The 18,977-nt window shown below is 44.9% G+C and overlaps 2 protein-coding genes across 3 annotated transcripts; both read right to left on the bottom strand.

Annotated features, from left to right (window-relative positions):
* Nucleotides 1-1,188: 1,188 nt before the first annotated feature.
* Nucleotides 1,189-18,953, bottom strand: LOC120452493 (prolyl 4-hydroxylase subunit alpha-1). Of its 2 annotated transcripts, none has more exons than XM_039636742.1 (9): nucleotides 18,648-18,953; nucleotides 10,599-10,791; nucleotides 5,041-5,349; nucleotides 4,721-4,908; nucleotides 2,883-3,052; nucleotides 2,342-2,824; nucleotides 2,204-2,269; nucleotides 1,592-1,757; nucleotides 1,189-1,530 (listed from the first exon to the last, which is right to left on the bottom strand). In XM_039636742.1, the coding sequence occupies exons 2-9, from the start codon at nucleotides 10,781-10,783 to the stop codon at nucleotides 1,445-1,447; spliced, it is 1,653 nt and encodes a 550-aa protein (XP_039492676.1). In that variant the 5' UTR covers nucleotides 10,784-10,791; nucleotides 18,648-18,953; the 3' UTR covers nucleotides 1,189-1,444. The 2 variants fall into 2 exon arrangements, with proteins under 2 accessions (XP_039492676.1, XP_039492675.1); XM_039636741.1 differs by lacking the exon at nucleotides 18,648-18,953 and adding an exon at nucleotides 11,057-11,186.
* Nucleotides 5,743-8,802, bottom strand: LOC120452491 (probable serine/threonine-protein kinase yakA). Its single transcript, XM_039636740.2, has 2 exons — nucleotides 6,406-8,802; nucleotides 5,743-6,345 (listed from the first exon to the last, which is right to left on the bottom strand). Exons 1-2 carry the CDS (start codon nucleotides 7,828-7,830, stop codon nucleotides 6,010-6,012), a joined length of 1,761 nt encoding a protein of 586 aa, XP_039492674.1. The 5' UTR covers nucleotides 7,831-8,802; the 3' UTR covers nucleotides 5,743-6,009.
* Nucleotides 18,954-18,977: the final 24 nt, after the last annotated feature.

Raw genomic sequence — 18,977 nt, 5'->3', positions numbered from 1 at the left:
ATACCATTATTGGTACGGAAAAACCATAAATACCATGTCGTTATCATGTTATATGATTTGTTTTGAAACGAATGTTTATTTGGCAAACGGCTAAGAGCGTTATACTCCATTATAACTACTAAGGAATTTATTTTATTTTCAAAACAGATATGAGATATTAGTCATCTATTTACATATTTAAAATCCTTTAAAGAACAACAAAGCCTTATACTCCTTAGTAGTAATAGTATGTTAATCGCGGTTCCATTTCAAGTAGGGTTATATGTTATAAAATGATAAGTGCAGCGGAAGTGTGTCTGTTTCAAATATATGATATGTACTCACTACTTGTCAGGTTTGTAACTCTTAGGTACATACTCGTAAAATACGCTTGAGGATTATTATTAACATTTGAGTCATTGCCAAAGTGTAAATTGATCAAATTAATCTTGAATCAAGTTATGAGATTCAAGAAAACATAAGTTGTTTACCAATGTTCTCAAGAAATCTGATAAGAACTACTATAAATTAAAGTAAATTTGTGCTGATAAATAGTTTCTGCTTCAGGTGAGTTTTGTTAGTTGGTAATGTTGAACTGATAACAGCTTTCATTCAAAGTTTTGAACTATAATGATAGACTTCCGTTGAACCTTTGCATGCAAAATTGTAAATCTTCTAAATGAAGCACACTATCTGTATGCTAAAAATGCCAGCATAAAAACAAATTCCAGTGGATCAAACTATCTTTTCAGTTAAAATTCAGCATAAAGTGTATTTTTGGCCAATGCCAAATGCAATGTGGCAGGCCATTTTTCGCCACCCTTGGGCATTTCGCATTTCAGGCGAAATTCGATAGTTTCCCGGAGCGCCACAAAGTATGCAACGCAATGCGGCAGATGCGGCAAGGATAAGCCGATTTGTATTTACTCACCCGCAGGAAAAAGCCCTTGTATCGGCTAACAGCTGATGCAGCCGGAGCTCCACTTGCCGCACTTGATGGATGAGTCCTCCGGCTGATAAATTGCCACCCACTAATCGAACATCAGAGCCGGATCAGAGTGTCCCTCTGCCGTTGATGTCCTTTCAATTCCGAGCTCTTCCTGCCACTGGTGATTGGATACTTACAGTATCATCGATTTAAGCAGCAATTTCACCAGTTTTAGGTAATTTGTATTTCTCAAAAGCTTGTTAATATGTACAAACCACTCGTTTGTTTTCCAATTCGATTTTATTGCAATTTTTTGTACTACTTAAACTAGGCAAATATACAAAAGTAGATAAATTCCATACGAGTCTAGGATACAGCTAGGTAGAAGATGGTTCCCATGTACGATGAACCGATAAGTAGAACAGATGCGACCTTCTGCGGCCTGGGTGCTTTATTTACAATAGGAAGTCGTTGGCCGATGGCGAAGGTTGAGATTCCGCATCAGAGATTCGTTGCATTCGCTAACTAGACTCCGGATTAGATGGCGAACTCGCCGTGATCCTCCTCCAAGTCGCAGGGTCGGCGGAACTCCTGGCCCCGCTCGTGGATCCACTTGTTGGACACTGCATCATGGAATATGCTAGAGTACGATCTTTGGTGATTAGTATGTGGCACGGAACTCACCCCACTTGGTGCCTGTAAGTACGGGACAGGCGGCATGGCGCGTCCTCACGTCGCCCTGTCCATCTCTGTGGAGATTCATCCAGAAAGCAGCCGTTCCCTTCCTGGGAAACAGGGCGGTGTGCAGGGAAGTAAAGACAGTGGCGCCTCCCTGCTCCACATCACTCATCTGGGATTAAAAATGCAGGAAAAGGCATTAAAAATGTGTATCATTATATTGAATTCTACAGCACTCATGTTTCTGCAAAACCAATTAGTTGTGTTTACCAATACCAATCGTACAAAGCTCGCCTTTGAGCATCAACTAACAATAGCGAAATAAAAGTATCTCTTGGCTATGAAAATACGAGATTTGTAAGGATGCCTTGGAGTTAGTATATATGTGCGTTCTTTTGCATTCACGGCTCTGGAATTCCATTCACTGGCATTGCAACCTACGCATATCTGTATATACATAAATATGCCCTACTAATGATTCTGCTGCCTTGGGCAAATAAAGTGAAAATTCACCGAGTGTTATTATTCGTGTGGGATGTGCGCGTGCATATAAATGCGGAAAAATAATTCGCATGCACGTGGGATTATTATACTTAAAATGGAGTGAATGCGACTTACGTAGAATAAAACGGTGGCAATGCGGTTGCCCAGATTAAGACCCTCAAAGGCGCGTTCCTCCTCCTTCTGCAAAGGATTAAAACATATTTTTATTTATTTATTTTCGCATTATTTATGAAAGAGTTAGAGAAAACTAACCCGGGCAAAGTCAAAGTGCGGCTCGTAGTGACCTCCAATGCCGTAGTTGACCACCTGCAGCTCCTCGGCGGATTCCATGTCCAGGCCAGTCATGTCCGCCGTGCGCTGCACCACCGTTCCAATCACCCGATCCTCGTGGGTCTTCAGCCAGGCGGACTTGCTGATCCTGTAGTTCGCCGTCTCCAAGGCTCCGGTCACGGAGTTCTGCACCGTGGCCCTGCGGAATCTGGGGCGTGCCATGCGCTTGATCACATCGATCTCGCTGTCGTACATGGCATCGTGATAGATCACAATGTACGGATCCGCGTGGGCCTCCTCCAGCTTGAGCGGACCCAGACGCAGGAAGGGCACACCGTTGCTGACATAACGGCATCGCAGAGGTCGCAGCTCCGATGGCGATGGCTTCAGTTCGCCCCTGCACAACATCTCGTAGGCGCGGCGCTCTGTCATATCGAAGATGGCCGGATCACTCTTGGCCACGGGCTGCAATTGGGTTAGCTTAGAGGTGGAAACCTTGGGAATTTGGCTTGCCATTGCTTACCAAGTCGGACTTGGGCATCTCATCGGTGCCGTCGTCGCCCTTCATCTTGCTCAGCTGCAGCTGCTGGGCAATCTCCTTCTCGTAGAAGCGCTTGTTGCCATTGGCTCGCTCGTGATGTGGCAGCAGTTGGAGCAGCTCGTTGGTCATGGTCAGGGCGCTCTCAATGTTGCCTGCAAGAAATAATTAATTACAACTTCCCATTTCAACAGAAAAACTTCCATTTAAACTGTATAACTTTTAAGTACAAAACATTAAAGCGACTGAACTATTAAATGGGCCATAGCTACCTGCATAAACAAGTGGCACATTAGTGAGACTCTCATTTAAAGTCAAGAGTTTTGCACTTGACCGACCGGCCGCACAATTAATTCATCAGCTTCCAAATGGGCCTTAAGTGCGATACGATATTCAGCCTCAGCCCCAAAGTATGCCACAGTTTCTTTGAAAGTTCCACCGCCTGACCTCGAACCTCCTGAGTTACCGAGCGTCTGCTGGGGCCATCAAGTCGATTGGATTGTTTTCAAAGTTTGCAAGCTGCTCACTTATTTATTCATTTGCGTCCAGCTCTAGACCATCATTTAACCCGAGTCCTCCCTCCCACTAATAAGTTCTGCCCGTCAGTTGCCGCAGAATCCGGCTTTAACCTCCGCCTCCATGGCGACCCCAACTTTTGAGCTCCTGTCGGCGACAGGAATTTAAATTTGCATCTCACGACACATGTGTGTGCCACCGGGAGCAGGAGCAGGAGCAGGAGCAACTGGCAGGAGCAACGGATGATGAGTGGTTGGGTGACAGAAAGCCTGTCACTTGCCTCGAGGGCGCACCCATTTGAGTTGTTTTTTTTTTGTGTTGTTTCCCAACACAATATGGCCGCACTTCCGCCACGCCCCGGCCACGCCCCTCTGTGGGGTGTTGAGCTAGACGCCCACAGTGCATAGGAAAAAAGAGCTCGATGTGAAAGGGAAATTCGCAAGTCAAACTACATTGCTCACAGCGTTTTGATATGGATAACTAAGACTACCTAAAATCACTGCGTACTTTTAGACACCCTACTTAACTGGCCACGTGTCTTCCATCAATTTCTCGCTGTGTGGCACCAACTAGAGGCAAGGATACGGATGCGTGATGAACGGTTAGGGGACACTTACCGGCGTAAGAAGACGTTAATAAAGCATACAACTCCCTGGCCAAAGGACGTGCTGATCCCGTCCTGCTCTACGGTAACTACGGGTAACTATCAACCCACACAGATGGCCAACACTTTTCGCACTTAATGGAGAACCCTGAGAGCGGCTCCAGGTGGAAAGCGTGGAAAGTATGGAAAGCATAACAAGTATGGCAAGTATGGAAAGTATGGAAAGTGGCAGGACAACGGACAACAGGACAACAGGAGGCAAGTGGCAAGTGGCCGGGGACTGAGTGCAATTTCCTGCAGCCAAATGGACCTCGAAAGTGCCATGCAAACGAGCCAGGACAACAACGAGTTGGGGCGGCGAACACACGCTGAGAATTTAATTACCGAAACTGAAGGACACCTTCCAGTTTAGGAGACTACGAAACTTGCGAGATTTTTACAAGTTATTGAAGCAGCAGCTGCCTTAAGCGTTTGCTGACTTAGTTATGGTTTGTATATAAAAAAAAGTAAATGCGTGGCTTATTGCGAGAATTATAAACAATTTCACGGGCTGCAGCATGCAACGCTTGAATATTTTTCGCCAAAGGAGTCAGTCAAGTAGTTAAATAAGTTTCATATTTTTTGCAAGTGCAACTTTGCCACTTTGCAGTCGGATGCGGGGAAGTCGAACTTGAACTAGACTTGGACTAGGTATGGCACTCACCCTCCTTGTAGGTGGAGAAGGCCAGGTACTCGAGGATGTCGGCCTTGGTGAAGCTCTGGGTATGGTTGGAAGGCTCCTCCAGCATGCGGGCCATCGCCTCGTTCATCCAGAGCACCGTGTGGTAGTAGTCGTGGTTCACGTACGACTGTCTCCCCAACTCGAAGCAGTCGTCCGAGGACATTTCCGTGCTGCGGGATAATACATTTTGGTCAGTGAGTATCCCAAGGGAGGGTTGAGATGTTTGTTTTTTTGGCTAACAGCAAATCGAAGATGGTGTTTTTCTGTTACCTCTCGATTGCCGTGGCGCCACCAAAACTCACCTGTACTGAATGCCATTCAGCTTGCCCCGCGCCACACTCGAAGTGTCCAGTTGGTAGGTGTCCTGCAGGCGGAGCAGCGCCACCGCCGCGCCATTGAGATCCTCGTCGGAGGGGAACTTGAGGAGGCTGCGATACTGGGTGATGTTCTGCACGAAGTCCGTGCCCACGTCGTGCTCCATCAGGTTCTCCACCTGGCGCCAGTCGGTGGTCAGCCGCTTGGTCAGCAGGTAGGCGTTAATGGGATTGGATACATAGGCGGTTATGTCATTGGAGGCATCCGAGTGCTCCCGCTGGTACTCGTCCATCTTGCTGCAATTTAAAGAGAGATCCAAACTTAGCAGACAGTTCACTAAGTGCTTTTCAACTGTATAAAAAATGGCAAGTCCTGTGGCAACAAATAAGCTCAAGCTTAAAGAAAATCTAGTAACTTTCCTGTTTGCCAATAAGTAAATGCAGAAACAATCGGTTTCAGCAGATTGCCCTTAAATTGCACTGTGCTTCACAAGTTAGAAACCGCTGATGGCTGAGAAATAATTGTTTACTCAATCAGGTTTATCATCGCGAAGCTGAATATATATTTTACCACACGACCTATATTTGAAAGTGTTTATTCACCATAAATAACTTTATGACTAACCTAATTGTATAATTTATATTTCCTTATTTAATAAAAATGCTGTACTGGTATCTGCGTGCCTTTATTGTATTCTTATACCGTAACATACTTATATCGAGGTGAACAATAAGTTAAACAAACTAAAGTTAGCAATAGGTACAACCCACTTGTTATGTACAGTCGTTTCGGGGATGATGATCTTCCGCTGATTATAAATCTAGTTCTGGTTTTTGGTCTTTTAGCCGTTCGGTGTGTCAAGTTCTTGAAGTCAAAGTGGATGGTGTTGGTGTTGGTGTTGGTGTTGGTGTTGGTGTACAACTAATTAGAGTCTAGCATTAACTAATTCCAGGGTATTAGACCACGTTGACGCGGTTGTCTGGCGGCGGTCGGTGGCACCACAAGCTGCCCAGCACTCCCAATCCGATGAAGAACATGGTGAAGGTGGACAGGCCCAGTATGACGCCAGTGGTCACATCGTGGACCGGAAATCCCGGAAACGGATCCACCACGAGTATCACCAGCAGTCCGCAGGACTTGAAGAGGCAAAACACGGTGACCAGGATATAGCCGGAGCTATAGCTCCTGTTCGGCAGCCACTCGCAATGGCGCGACTTGAAGCCCAGGAAGCCGAGTCCCATTCCCGAGAAGGAGGCCACCAGGCTGAACTGCAGGTAAAAGGACTTTCCCAGCTGCAGGGTGGAAAAATCAAGTTATTTTAGTGTTTCAAAGGACAAAATGAATATCCTTACGTGTGCTATCATGTAGATGATGAGCCCCGCATTCATGGTGCTGCCCAGGACGAGCATCAGGGAGACCACGGCCAGGGTAATGGTGGCATTGGCCATCTTCTGCGGATAGGAGCTGCTCTTCTTGCCCTTGCCCTGGATGCTGCTCATGTCCTGCTCCCGATCCTGCTCCTGTCCCTGTCCCTGCTCCTGCTCCTGCACCCTGGGACTGATGACGGCCATGGATCGATCGGCGATCTGCATGGGCAGCGGCTTCACCGTCTCATAGTGGAGTCTCTGCGGGGAGAGTCGGTTCTGGCGCAGGGGTAATGCTGGAGGCACTCCAACGACGGCGCCAACCTGCTGACTTTGGTAGATCTGTTGGCTTTTGTAGATCTCCAAGCGCCGCTCCAGCTGCAGCTGCTCGTGGTGGGCGGCGTTGCGGGGCGTGGAGTGCGCCAATCTCGGAGGCGGCTGCATCTTCCTGGGCGTGGTCAGCAGCTCATGCAACGCCCTCGTGGCGGCAGCTGCATTCTTTTGCTGCGGCGTTGAGGTCCTTGCAGCGTACTGCCTGCTCAGTTCCATGTTGCTCAGGCAGGTCTCCTGCTGCTCCTGCTCCTCCGCCAGCTCATCGTCGTCCGCATCCGTGGGCACCACTGCATAGCGATGGGCACGGCCATTGTGCATCTGTATGATCTCCTGGTTCTCGTCCACCAACTCCTCGTCCTCGGCGGTGGGCACCATCTGGTACCTCTGGTTGCTGTTCTTATCCACGATCAGGAAGGTCTTGCTGCCAAAGTCGCTGCTAAAAGCGTGCTTAATCTGGTTTGGATTGGGATTAAGATTGGTGTTGTTGTTGATATTCCTGGGCCTGGACGGCAAATTGAGTATGGGTGGCAAGCTGGCGAACTGTGTCTCCTGGTGGGGTTCCTCGTGGAAGGAGTGCGGCTCCTCCTCTTCGTGCAATCCATGTCTGGAGCCATAGCGATCCAGATTATCCTGCGATCTGGCCAAGCGCTGGGCCGCCTGTCCGGGAACTATGGCGTATCTGCTGGCCCTGCTGCTGTTCAGCTCCTCCAGAGGCACCAAGGCATAGCGACCGCTAGAGGATTGCTGCTGATGCGGCTGGTGTTGTTGGTGTAGCGGCTGCAAATGTTGCTGCTGTTGCTGCTGCAGATGTTGCTGCTGTTGCTGTTGCTGCTGCTGTTGCTGTTGCTGCTGCTGTTGGTGGTATTGTTTCCGCGTCACCGAGCGCGTGGACATGCTACGCTGCATTCGCAGGGGACCCTCGCGGGGATCAAGAGTGGCGCGCGGAGGAGCCGCTCCAAAGTTCATCTGGAGGCTTCTGTTGTAGATGGACTCCACTCGCGAGACCGAGTTACCGGTGGGCACCGGATAAAACTCGCTGTTCTGGCAGAAGGCCGGATTCGTATAGTTGTGCTGCGACATGTTGGCGTTGGCACTGTACTGGTTGGTAATTCCACAACCTCTAAGGGGTGTTCTTTCACTACTTTGGGTTTTATTCTTCGTAGTTGATCACTGTGCAGGGTTAACGATCCGCTCGCCTCGGCAACTGCGACTCGACTGATCTGGAGAGCCGTTCCAGCCGGCAGCTCCTCAACTTCCTCCACTTCCTGCGCCGGCGCGCAGTCGAGTGGATCGTGCTCCGATACGAGCATACTCCCCACCCCATAAAACACCAACACCATTTACTTGTACATAACACAAGACACCCGTACAATGACCGACTGTGTTTGGCGCGTTCCATTAGGCCGCCGAGGAACTCAATGTGAATGTGAATGTGAATGTGCTGGTGAATGTGAATGTGAATATGAATGTGAAAAGGCAGAAACATCTGCTCCTGCTCAGCGAACGGGGGTTGAAACGCATTTCACTGCCAACTTCACTGAGACGAGACGTTTCAACGCGGTCCTAACTAAAAACCCAAACCTAAAAACCCCTGGCGAATTGCAGGAGCAGCCGGCGTTTCATTCGGTTCGCTTTATCAGCGTTTTGAATTCTTATTTACCAACTCATATGCGCTCCCTCGCGACTTTAATTCTGTTTTGCTACCACTTAGTTGGCAAGTTGAGGGGTATGATGAATGCGTTTTAAAGCCGCCTTGGATTATACGTAGCCAGTGTAGAGCAGATCATATCAGCACTTTGTCACCGCCGAAAGTGCCACATAATTTAACTATCTTAAAGGTGTGTTTTCAATTCATAGAAGAACTAGTTGTTCTTGTTCCTTTTGTTCGCCCGCTGCTTTGTTTCTTTGCCGAAATATTTTAAACAGTTTATTGTTTGTTGAAAACATATCAGGCTTTTATTATATATGGTTAGCATCATTTATGGCAAACTTTTAATGCATGCTTTCACAAAAGAGTTTTGTTTAATATGCACATATTTCTGACGTAAGTCATAAAGTAGAGCTCAACTTCATTTGGTTCAAAAAGTTGAAACAAAACGTAGCCCGTTGTGCTTTAAGAATGTTAAATGTGTCACTTAGATTTGCGACCTTAAAGCAGTAGAAACACTTTGTTCTTTTAAAGGGTACCATTTTGTCGACTTCTCCTCGTAAAAGTAATACTTGTTCGGCTCTGATGTTTGTGCAGACCAAAAACCTTCCCTAAAGGCAGCCCCTCCCCGGATTTTTGTTGCCCAAGCGACCGTTACATTTGGTTGCCACAGGAACACGGAGCAAAAGGCGGTGTTCCGGGGCCAACTTTATCCGGATCTTGCCACCCACGTGCATGGATGTGGATATACGAGTATACATGCCTTTGAGCCCGCAGGCTGGATGCACGCGTGTTGTCCTTTTGTGGCGGCCAACTTAATTGCCTTTTGGCCAGCAGCAAATCAGCGCAGTCGGTGGCATTTGTCAAGCGGATTAGCCAGAAATTGGAGGCACCCACGACAGCTGGCCAGCCGCTCGGAAAATTTAAGAGGCATTCAAACTTAAACGCCGGCAGACGGCACGCGACAAGAGTGCGGGGGGATGCTGTATGCTGTATGCTGAGTATCCGCAGGATACTCGGATGCAGATACTCAAAGGAAGGCAGGGGCAATGACAGCGCACAAGGATAACACACACAGACAGAGACAGAGATAGAGATGGAGACAGAGATGGCAGGCACACAGCTGTCAGCTGTTTGCGAGGATCCTGTCTCGTCCTTTGTTGTGACACAGCCAACGTACAAATGCAGCAACAGAAACTGAAGTAAACTGAATTGAACTGAACAGCTCAGAGACAGAAACAGCCGCAAAGATAGATCCTGAATCCTGAGTCCTGAATCCAGAGTGCTGAGTCCGGAGTGCGACTGGCATTATTTGATTAGGGGAGTTGTCTCACCGCATCCTGCACCCCGCTCTCTCCCCCATATTATATCCGCTGCCAGTTGTCATATACGATATATGCACGCCACAAAGATCCCCTTCGTATATATAAGCACGAGATATGTATCTGCAGTCATGTGTGTGAGGGGCGCCTCCTCACATACAGATACAGATACAGATACATGTATTCCGAAGTAGTTAAACAGCATAGGTGCGTGCAACAGCTGCCCTCGCACGTGGCAAAAGTAATTACCACAATGCAGGCGACTACCTGAACCACTCTCTATTCAAGTTCCCCATTTACGGACTAGCAACATCTTGGCACCATTTGCATAGGAAGTGTTTATGCCCAGTATCATGGGGGTATTTTGATGGTCTAGGGTTCGTGTAACCATCTGAAGTTACAAGCTGAATAACTCAGATCTTTAAAATACTATAGCTCAGATAAGTGACTTCCATTTACTGATTGGACATGAAAAGCACTCACTAAATACTAATTAACTGGCATAAACTATTTTAAAACTTAATTACAATTAAAATTGAACTACGCTTGAACTACCAAAATAAAATATAAATTTATATATAAATTTATTATATAACAATTACAAGCATTGCCGCAACAAGTTTCAAATCAGAAGGCCGTATTCATTAGAGCTAATTAAATGGAAAGGAAACAAAGCCACTAATTGCTAATTGCATTTGCACGTTAGTGATTGGCAAATAAAAACTATATTAACTCTCGGCGGGTCAATTACAAAACGCACATTTAATTGTGGCCCAGAATGCGGGATTTCATAAATATTGGCCCAGATAAGTTTTCCAATTATTTTCGTAGTGATTAAAGCCTAGTAACAAAAGTGAATGCAGTGAAGGAGTACTCACTTTTTGAGAAAGTTCAGCTTGTCCTCCTGGACGCGTATGTAGCCCTCCAAGTTGGTAATCAGCACGGCTTCCGTCTCCAGCAGTTCCTCCATCTCGGCCAAGGCCGTGTACACCTCTCCATTCACGGCCATGCCCACCAGGAGCAGGATTCCGAGCAGGAACATCAGTCGCCAGTCCGCTGCCATGTCAAAGTCTGCAAGGAGATGGAACGCTGTGAGCCAACAGTTGGTTACAAGGGTATAGGTATGTAGGTATAGCCTGCGATTTGGCCTTAAATCTCCGGCCATGTGTAAAGTGGAAGCTGTAAGCTCAGTGAACCCGAAATCGACTTTCATATTGATTAATATCGCCGCCGAATAGAATTTCGGTTTTCGAGGGGCAGCTGCTGCTTGAGCTTGAGCTTGAGCTTGAGTTTGGGCACTTGGCAATTTATTTTAATGAGCGTTTTTTAATTTGACCTGCCATCGAGCGGATTTTTTTATGGCGTTTACTTTACGGCACTGACGCCAATAAAACGAGTCCAAAACATTCGATGACACTCCACGGCATGGAGAAATGCTCTTTAAGTGGCTGTATTTCCTTTGACAGCGGCTATTTGCAATTTAAATGCGCTTCCCTTATTGCCTCGCAAAAAAAATAACTATTGGAAAATGTGCAATTTGTCACAGTCAAAAGTGGAACGAGCAAAATGCTCAGTTTTACATATCTCTGCAGCACAAACTGTTCCCGTTCGTCGAGCTTTGACTTTGCCCCATGCCATTTGATTTCAGCAAAGGGATGTCTTAAAATTCCCCTCAATAATTGCTTGGTTTTTATATATTCGTTTTGCTGCTTTGAAGGTTTTCTGTGTGTAGCCTTTAATTCCATAGACGAGCAACCCGTTTAATCACTCACGCACATGTAAACTCGCATGGCAATCGCAAACCCCTTGTGGCCTTTATATCTTGTGATGTATCAAGTTTCAAGTTTAAGCCACTATACCCCCATCCGTCTCAGTTGACAGGAACAGCGAATTCAAGTGGGTTTCCAGTTCCGTTTTTGAGGCGGGACTACATAGATTGCGGCTTAGTTAACGTGCCAATAAATTTTAATTGATATTAATTAGCTGCGCGCTGTTAATTCGCATATTTAAGATAAATGCGCCACTCAATTTGCATACACAAGATGTTTGTCTGCGGTGTTTCGTTGGATTCGTGGGATTTGGTGGATTCTGTGGGTGGCGGCCCGAAAAGTCCTTCGAAAAGCCACAAGGACGAATTAAGGCTGATGCATGCCCTTCAAGTCACTGGGCGTTGAATAATTAATCAGCAGTAATTAATTCTGCCATGGCAGAAAGATAGAAAGACAGAAAGACAGTCTCGCACTTGAGCAGGTAATTGCTCACATTAATCAGTCACGAGCAGTTAAGATCTTCTATTAATACGCGGCATTTTGGCCAACACTTCGACTTCGTTTTGGCCACTTTGGTCCAGAATTATGGATGTCCGAGAGCGAGTCGATTTATGTCAGCTAACATGTGTTAAAAGCTAACCCGGCTGTCAGCAAATATTAAATAATCTCACCCAGACCGGTTAGTCCCCTCCACCAAATTCTAAATTCCAAATCTATTTCGATTTCCATTTCTAGTTGGCCAGTTTCGAGACTTTGATCAGAATCAAAACGAGGGCAACAGCTATTAAGTTTTACGTTCAATTCCATTTAACTTTCCTGTTTTAGAGCGATGTTCCTGATGCCACATAGATAGATAGAGGTTTTCTGGCTAACTTGGCCCTGCATCTCACGGGAAATTAATGGGGGTTCAAGGAACTCCGTTATTTATGCAAATGTATCTGAGAGATACGCGTCGCTGCAGCGGACAACCAACCGAACCCAAGCGAACAGAAATGAACAGAAATCGCTCATTGTGAGCGATGATGACCAGAACTTTAACGGTTCGCCCAATCCAAACAGCCAAACAGTGAAACAGCCAAACAGCGTTACACAATCAAACTTATTGAAATGCAAATATTATTTCACCCAGAGCATCCAGAGAATATGTATCTGCAGTTCGTGGGGAAATGTGGAATTTCTGCTTTCGCCCAGTTCACCGAACTCCCGGGCGACTGCCTTATGATCTCTTCATGGAGCGTGGACCCAAATTACTCGCCTTCATTTGCCAAATTCCAATGCAACAGAACAGCATGTTTGTTGCCACGAGTTGCACAGTTTCAGCCCAATGAAGGAAAAAGCGACCACCCACAAAACCAAGGTGCATCCTCATGATTATAAAGAGGAGTTCTTGGACGAGAAGCAATTCAAATTTCATGCGGAGCATTCCTCACATATTTATGCTTCTTCATGCTATTACTACAAAAATCTTAAAATATATAAACGCATATAATTAGCCAGATATATTCCCCTCAATTTAAAGTAATCTTAAAAGGTTAGCCAACGAATTAAGCTACTCAAATCTGAGAAAACATTCAGATAATCAGGATTAACACGGTTGTCGCCTGGTGTCGTCTCCCAAAGTAATCTCCACTATAAATGTCAGCGTATTAGCGATAATTTGGCCGTATTAAACAGAACATCTTTATGGTAATGCTTAATGCTTATAAAATTGAATGAATGCGGGGCCATAAACTTCAATTCATTAAGATGCTAAATTTACGAGTGCCGATCGAGCTTGTGCATGTACAGTTAGCACATTACCTTTGTTTTTGAGTCGAAATATTAAAGGTAATCAAGCAATGTGAGTATTGATAGCACCTGCCAAGTTGTCTGGACATTAAACGCGGAATTTCTCACATTTCTGGCCGCTCAATGGAGCGCATGATGGAGTGGAATGCAAATGAAGCGCGTATGGAAAATATGCAAAATGCAGAATTATTAATATTAAGAGGCAGCAGGAATAATAAATGACTGCAAATGTCAGGCAGCTCCAGCTCCAATTACCATAGACTGCGGCAATGCGGTCGCCAGAAATTGCGAACTGACCAGAAAATTCGACAGAAGATTTATGAAATTGGATTTCACGTGCAACTAATTGGCAGCAAATTACAAACTTCGGCCGAGTGGAAGAGAGCAAAAAGTTGATATGGTTACGGTTACGGAAATTAATGCAAGGCTGGGGAAAATTCAATTTCAAGAGCAGGGAGCAGCCAAGGCGGCGATTTTCCTGCACTTTCCTCACATCTCCAACTTCACTTGGTTAGTTGGGCAAACTAATCTGCCAATCAATTTCAATTCACGCCTCATCATCATCATCATCATCGCTTGTTGCACTTCTTGCGGTGCGGTGCGGTGTGGTGCGAATTGTGGTGCAATGAAATGGACTTTCATCATCGGATTGCATTTTCCTCACCACCACTGGGCCACGCCTCTATTTCACAGTCCGCCCATCTGAGCATGAAGCCCAACTGAAATGCTAGCTCTGCAATCTTTTGCTTTTGACTTGCGTGTATTCTGTGCTTTATGCAATCCGGCAACAATTTTCGTTGGCTCTTCTTTTCCCTGATTTCCATGATTTTCCAGCACTTTTTTCGAAGAAAGGAAAATGCACTTGCTGCCTGCCGCCTTTTGTTCGACTAAATTTGTTATCTGGCGCCCAGCTGCAATTAAGTTATGAAATACTTTGTGTGCAAAACGCTGACTAAGCTCTGCCCATTCGACCCACTGACTGACTGCGAAAAGTGACGAAACGGGAGTGGGACTGAAAATGAAAATAGAAATGAAAATAAAAATGAAAATGGAGATGGCTGACTGCTTTACGGATACAGATACGCAGATACTCTTGTGCCGCCTGACAGCGAGCTATCATTACTTGCATTGCATCTGGCCAGTCAGCAAATGCTTCCTAGCTGGCAAAAAGTGTCCTTGTTGCTGGAGGAAAAAGTTTCAAACGGTGACCTGGTTGGCCATATTGTATTGGCCCCAGACAGTGAAGCCTCTAGCTGGAGAGCCCTAGTTAAGATCCAGTCAAAAGTCAACTACAGCTAGGAAGCATATCACAGATACCAACCCTATATTCGTTTACCCAATTCATTCTGTTTTGATACAACATAAGAACTCTCTTTGTTGTCGCTGCCTTCGTGCACCTTGCGTGTGTTCCACTGTACCACTGTGCCACCTGTTCCACACAATAGCAGCCCGCTTATCGAGAGCGGCATATGCACCTGTTTCCCTGCACCTTTTAGCCGCCAAACAGCGACACTTTCGCTCAAATGAAACTGTCAGCAAACGGCACCACTTCTATAAAATGCAGCGGGACAATTTGAGCAGGCACGACATCATTATTCAGGTGCAAATGCAGCTACCTCCCAACCACCTAACTCCCCCTCGTTTGCAAGTGGGTGGTGGGTTGGCTGTGATATCATTGGCCATGTGGGCAAGGTCGACTGGCAGATGTATAGTGTAGTGAGTTGTGCAGGGCGATACCTATCGTGGCCCCCACAAAGTCGTCCATGTCCATCAGTTTTATGAGCGGTGAAGGCGACGAAGCTGCTGAAGCGACTCCGAGATGGACGGCTCTGGAGCCATAACTCAACCACCGGCAGCAGCGCAGTAGCACCACTGACATTTATGAGCCACCGAAAGCGAACTCATAACTGTGCATCTGCAGCCAATTTGGAGCTGGCACTACACTGGCGAAAATAAGTGGAATCATTGCAGAACATCGAAAACCTAATTTAAATATGACATTACTTTAAAACGAATTTCCGTAATGACAATCAACTTGATCTTAGTGGAAGCATTTTAAGGCTCTATAAATATTTATGTTTTTGTGGGCGAAGAAGTGGTTAAATATTATGAATGTGATAAGTTATATTGGATATCTTCTTTTGTTTTGGGGGTCAATAAATAATTTATCATTTCTGAAAACTGCGTGAAACCAAAGTCGGAACGGTACAGAAAGCAAGTATAAATTTGTCTAATCTGAGAATAGCTAATCATAACATTTATCAGAAACTGGCATTGTCTTTGAATGTCTTTTCGAAACTAGTTTTTTCGATTAAATATAGCCAGAATAAAAGTTGAATCCATTTTGGGTGGAGCTTCTTCGATTATAAATGAATCGTAAGTATATTATAAATAGGTTAATTAAAAGCGAATTAATTGCATGATTTGTGGAACTTGCTAATAAAGAGATATTGCTAAATAATTAAGAGTTTTGCGAGGTAAGTTATTCAAATTTTAATGAGTTAGCTGAGAATGAGCAATTATAATTCCATATCCATGTAGGGATTTTCCCTGTGCACCTGCTCTTTTGGGCCCTGGCATTTGTGAGCTGTCAGCAAACTCGTGAAAAGTGTGCAGCTCTTTTGGCCACATTGTCTCTCTGGGCCAGTTGCTGTTAATGTGGCACGAAGTCGCCAAGTCTTCCAACTGCCAACTGCTAAATGTCAGATCCCCAGGCGGAGCTGGAGTTCCAGCTCTTCTCTTATTTCCCATGTCTGCTGTGACATTTGGCCATTCGCAGTGGAATTCGGCGATTCGACGTGGGTACGGCTTCCTGGCCAGAAACCCTACTTGCCATTAAATTTGGCCAATTTGAGTGAGACTGAGCTCGTCGATCGAATGCATAATTAAAATCGCATCGAATCGCACCATCGATTTATTCGTTGGCACTGTAATTTGACTCGGCGTTTTTCTTTAATTCTTTAATGGACTCGTTAGACGCGCCTCGCCATAACCACTTCATCACCATCATTATTGCCTTAAGTATCATCATCATGGGCACAAACGTTGCCCTAACCACCGAATGAGGTCTCTCCACTTTGTTGATACGTGCCACCAAAAAAAAAAAAAGAAGACAGACAAAAAGCAGAGTTCTTTGTGGGAAAATCATGGTCTGTGGCTGCCTAGTTTTGCGCAAATTATGCAAACAATTTGGTTAAGTGTAATTGAGTTGGCCAGGCCGAGAGCAGTTTCAGTTTCCAGCCACATGGTGCAGTTGCTCCAAGAACTCGGATTCAAAGTCGTGGCTAATGTGATTTGTCTGCCAGCAAAAGTTCCACTCGCAGCGCGTGAACTTTTCAATTCTATAAGCGTTAATTTGATTGTCACAACTTTGCTTAAACCCGCCATCGCCAAGGAAAGTACTCAAAAAAATGTTGATGAATTATGAAAAATATTAATTATGAAAAGTGTAATGTTAAGTTTTTATAATAAGTTTTCATTCATCCGTATGAAAAGTTTGCTGTTTATCAGCTTTTTATGCTATCAGAAATAGTGTAGAAATTCCAGAAAGCAGCATTAATAACGTATCTCAAAATATTTGAAATATTATTTAGATTATTGATAAAAAAAGGTTGTTCAATTTCTGCCTGTGTAGGAAAAAAGGCATTCGCCTGAAATATTCAGTAGGCAAGAAGAAACGAAGGACTCGGCGGCGGGAGTAATTCAAGTGCATTCAGCGAGTTTGCTAATTAGTAATGAATGACAAATGTTCGCAGCTCATCCCCAGTCACCTTAACACCCGGCTGGCCCCCATGATTAACCCATGGCAAAGTGTTTTAATACCAGTCACAGATGCCGTCATGAAGCGTGTGCACACATAAATTTTACAATTCACCTTGAAATGTAAGCATAAAAGGCGTCCCCCGATGGAAATCGCCAATCGCAAATCGCAATGGGAAACCGGTTCAAAGACTTCATATGCTGAGCATTATAAAAGCGAAAGATGAGCTGGGAAAAAGGCAGCACGAAAATGGGAAAAACAAAAACCAGACAAGGAAGTGGGCCAACTAGCAGCTCCTTGTCCACATTGTCCCCACTTTCATTGCATGCCGCGTCTGGAATTGGCAGCCACTTTCGTTTTCTGGCATCCAACTCTAGTATTGCCAACCGGTCGTCATTGCCGCACTAATTAGCAAACAAATACTGATCAAATGGACGTAAAGGCGAAAGGCCAAAAAAAAGGCAGGCGGGGAGCAACGAACCAGATTGTGGATAATTTATAAATTTCATATATTAGCACACCTTGCTCGTAAGTTGATTGCAGCTATTGAATCCGATTGTGTTTTGAAAAATACGCATGGCCATTAATCATCCCAAGCGGACTCTAATTGGCGAAGTGCTTCCAATTAGATAAGCAATAATAGCTAATAAGAGTGGCTAAACGGGGTTTGTGTCCGTGCTAAATGGGAGTAAATTCAACTGGTTTTTAGTTCTTGTACTTTACTAGCTACTTTCATACTTTAAAAAATATACATACAAAACCAAAATCGAATTAAATTTTATAAAACTTTAAATAGCATTTAAAAGGAATATTATGCCTTCCACAAATTGGTTTGAAAGCAGTTAAATAAACTAGTTATTTATTTATTTCCTTAATCACTGCTCAATATAACTCTTTAGTTTGGTACTGAAATGCATTATAAAAAGCAGAAAACTATTTATTTTAAATGTATAGATTCCCCTACTGAAGCTAGGCATCCTTTTTCGCCTAGTTGGCAACGCATCCTGGGAACGGAACTAGTTCCAGGACACGCGCGGGTGGAATTCCAGGAACAGGAGCACCACAACAGAGAGCTAGAGAGCAGAGATTGGAACTGATGATGAAGATGAAGATGAAGTGCACGGGAAACTGGACCAAAACAAATGCCGACAATTGGCTACGTGACTGCGGCACTTCCTCCATTATATAAACACACCCAGACGGACGTAAAAACTATATATGTATATATATATACATATGTATGTATATGCCGCACAGACTTTTTCGAGTCCAGATATTTAGAGGCTTATCGCCAGCGGAGACGGGAGACGGGGGGAAAGGGGGAGCATCAGCAGTAGGAAATGGGGAATTTGTGGGGGCAAAAGGCGGTCAATTGAATCGCCATGTGGTGACAACAAGTGCATATAGTATGTGAGAGCACACAAATCAGTTTAGTTTTTTGTCATCGCGGAGCAGAGCATTTCTCTCTAATCAAAATCGAATATTCAATTTAGCTGGCCCACATTCCCGATTATTGTTATCAGTGTACGACTACGACGGATGCCGGCAGGAGGAACACGTCAGAAGTTCTAGAAAATGTATCTGAGGAATTTCTTGCATTTACTATTTACCCTGGGTCTTCGTATGAACTTGTTGCTGGAACTCGATGGATGTCAATGAAACTGGCCGCCTTCTTTGTTTACAAATTCTCGAGAACACCTCGATTGCATCGCCCACCCGCACTTTGTATCTTATAGATACATTTTACGCACTGGAATTGGAAGCACTCAATTCACGTTTCTTATGGATATTTTCGTTTAAAATTAACTTTAAGGATTGTTTTCTCTAGTTTCGGGGAGCAAATTCCTTTTCCACAATATTTTTTATTATTATTTTAGTTGGGATTTTCTTTAATTCGCGTCCGCACGCTTGGAAATACCGAGTGGAACTGATTTTGTTGT

This window comes from Drosophila santomea, chromosome 3R (assembly GCF_016746245.2).
Source record: "Drosophila santomea strain STO CAGO 1482 chromosome 3R, Prin_Dsan_1.1, whole genome shotgun sequence".
Lineage (NCBI taxonomy): Eukaryota > Metazoa > Arthropoda > Insecta > Diptera > Drosophilidae > Drosophila > Drosophila santomea.
The sequence above is the reverse complement of the archived record's forward strand: the minus strand, read 5'-3'. Positions and strand labels throughout refer to the sequence as shown.

Coding starts and splice junctions, on each gene's coding strand:
- LOC120452491 (XM_039636740.2), bottom strand. CDS start 7,830: ATGTCGCAGCACAACTATACGAATCCGGCCTTCTGCCAGAACAGCGAG. Junction 6,346..6,405: donor TCATCTACATGATAGCACAC/GTAAGGATATTC, acceptor TCCACCCTGCAG/CTGGGAAAGTCCTTTTACCT.
- LOC120452493 (XM_039636741.1), bottom strand. Junction 2,270..2,341: donor CGCACTTTGACTTTGCCCGG/GTTAGTTTTCTC, acceptor AATCCTTTGCAG/AAGGAGGAGGAACGCGCCTT. Junction 1,758..2,203: donor TTGCCACCGTTTTATTCTAC/GTAAGTCGCATT, acceptor TTTTAATCCCAG/ATGAGTGATGTGGAGCAGGG.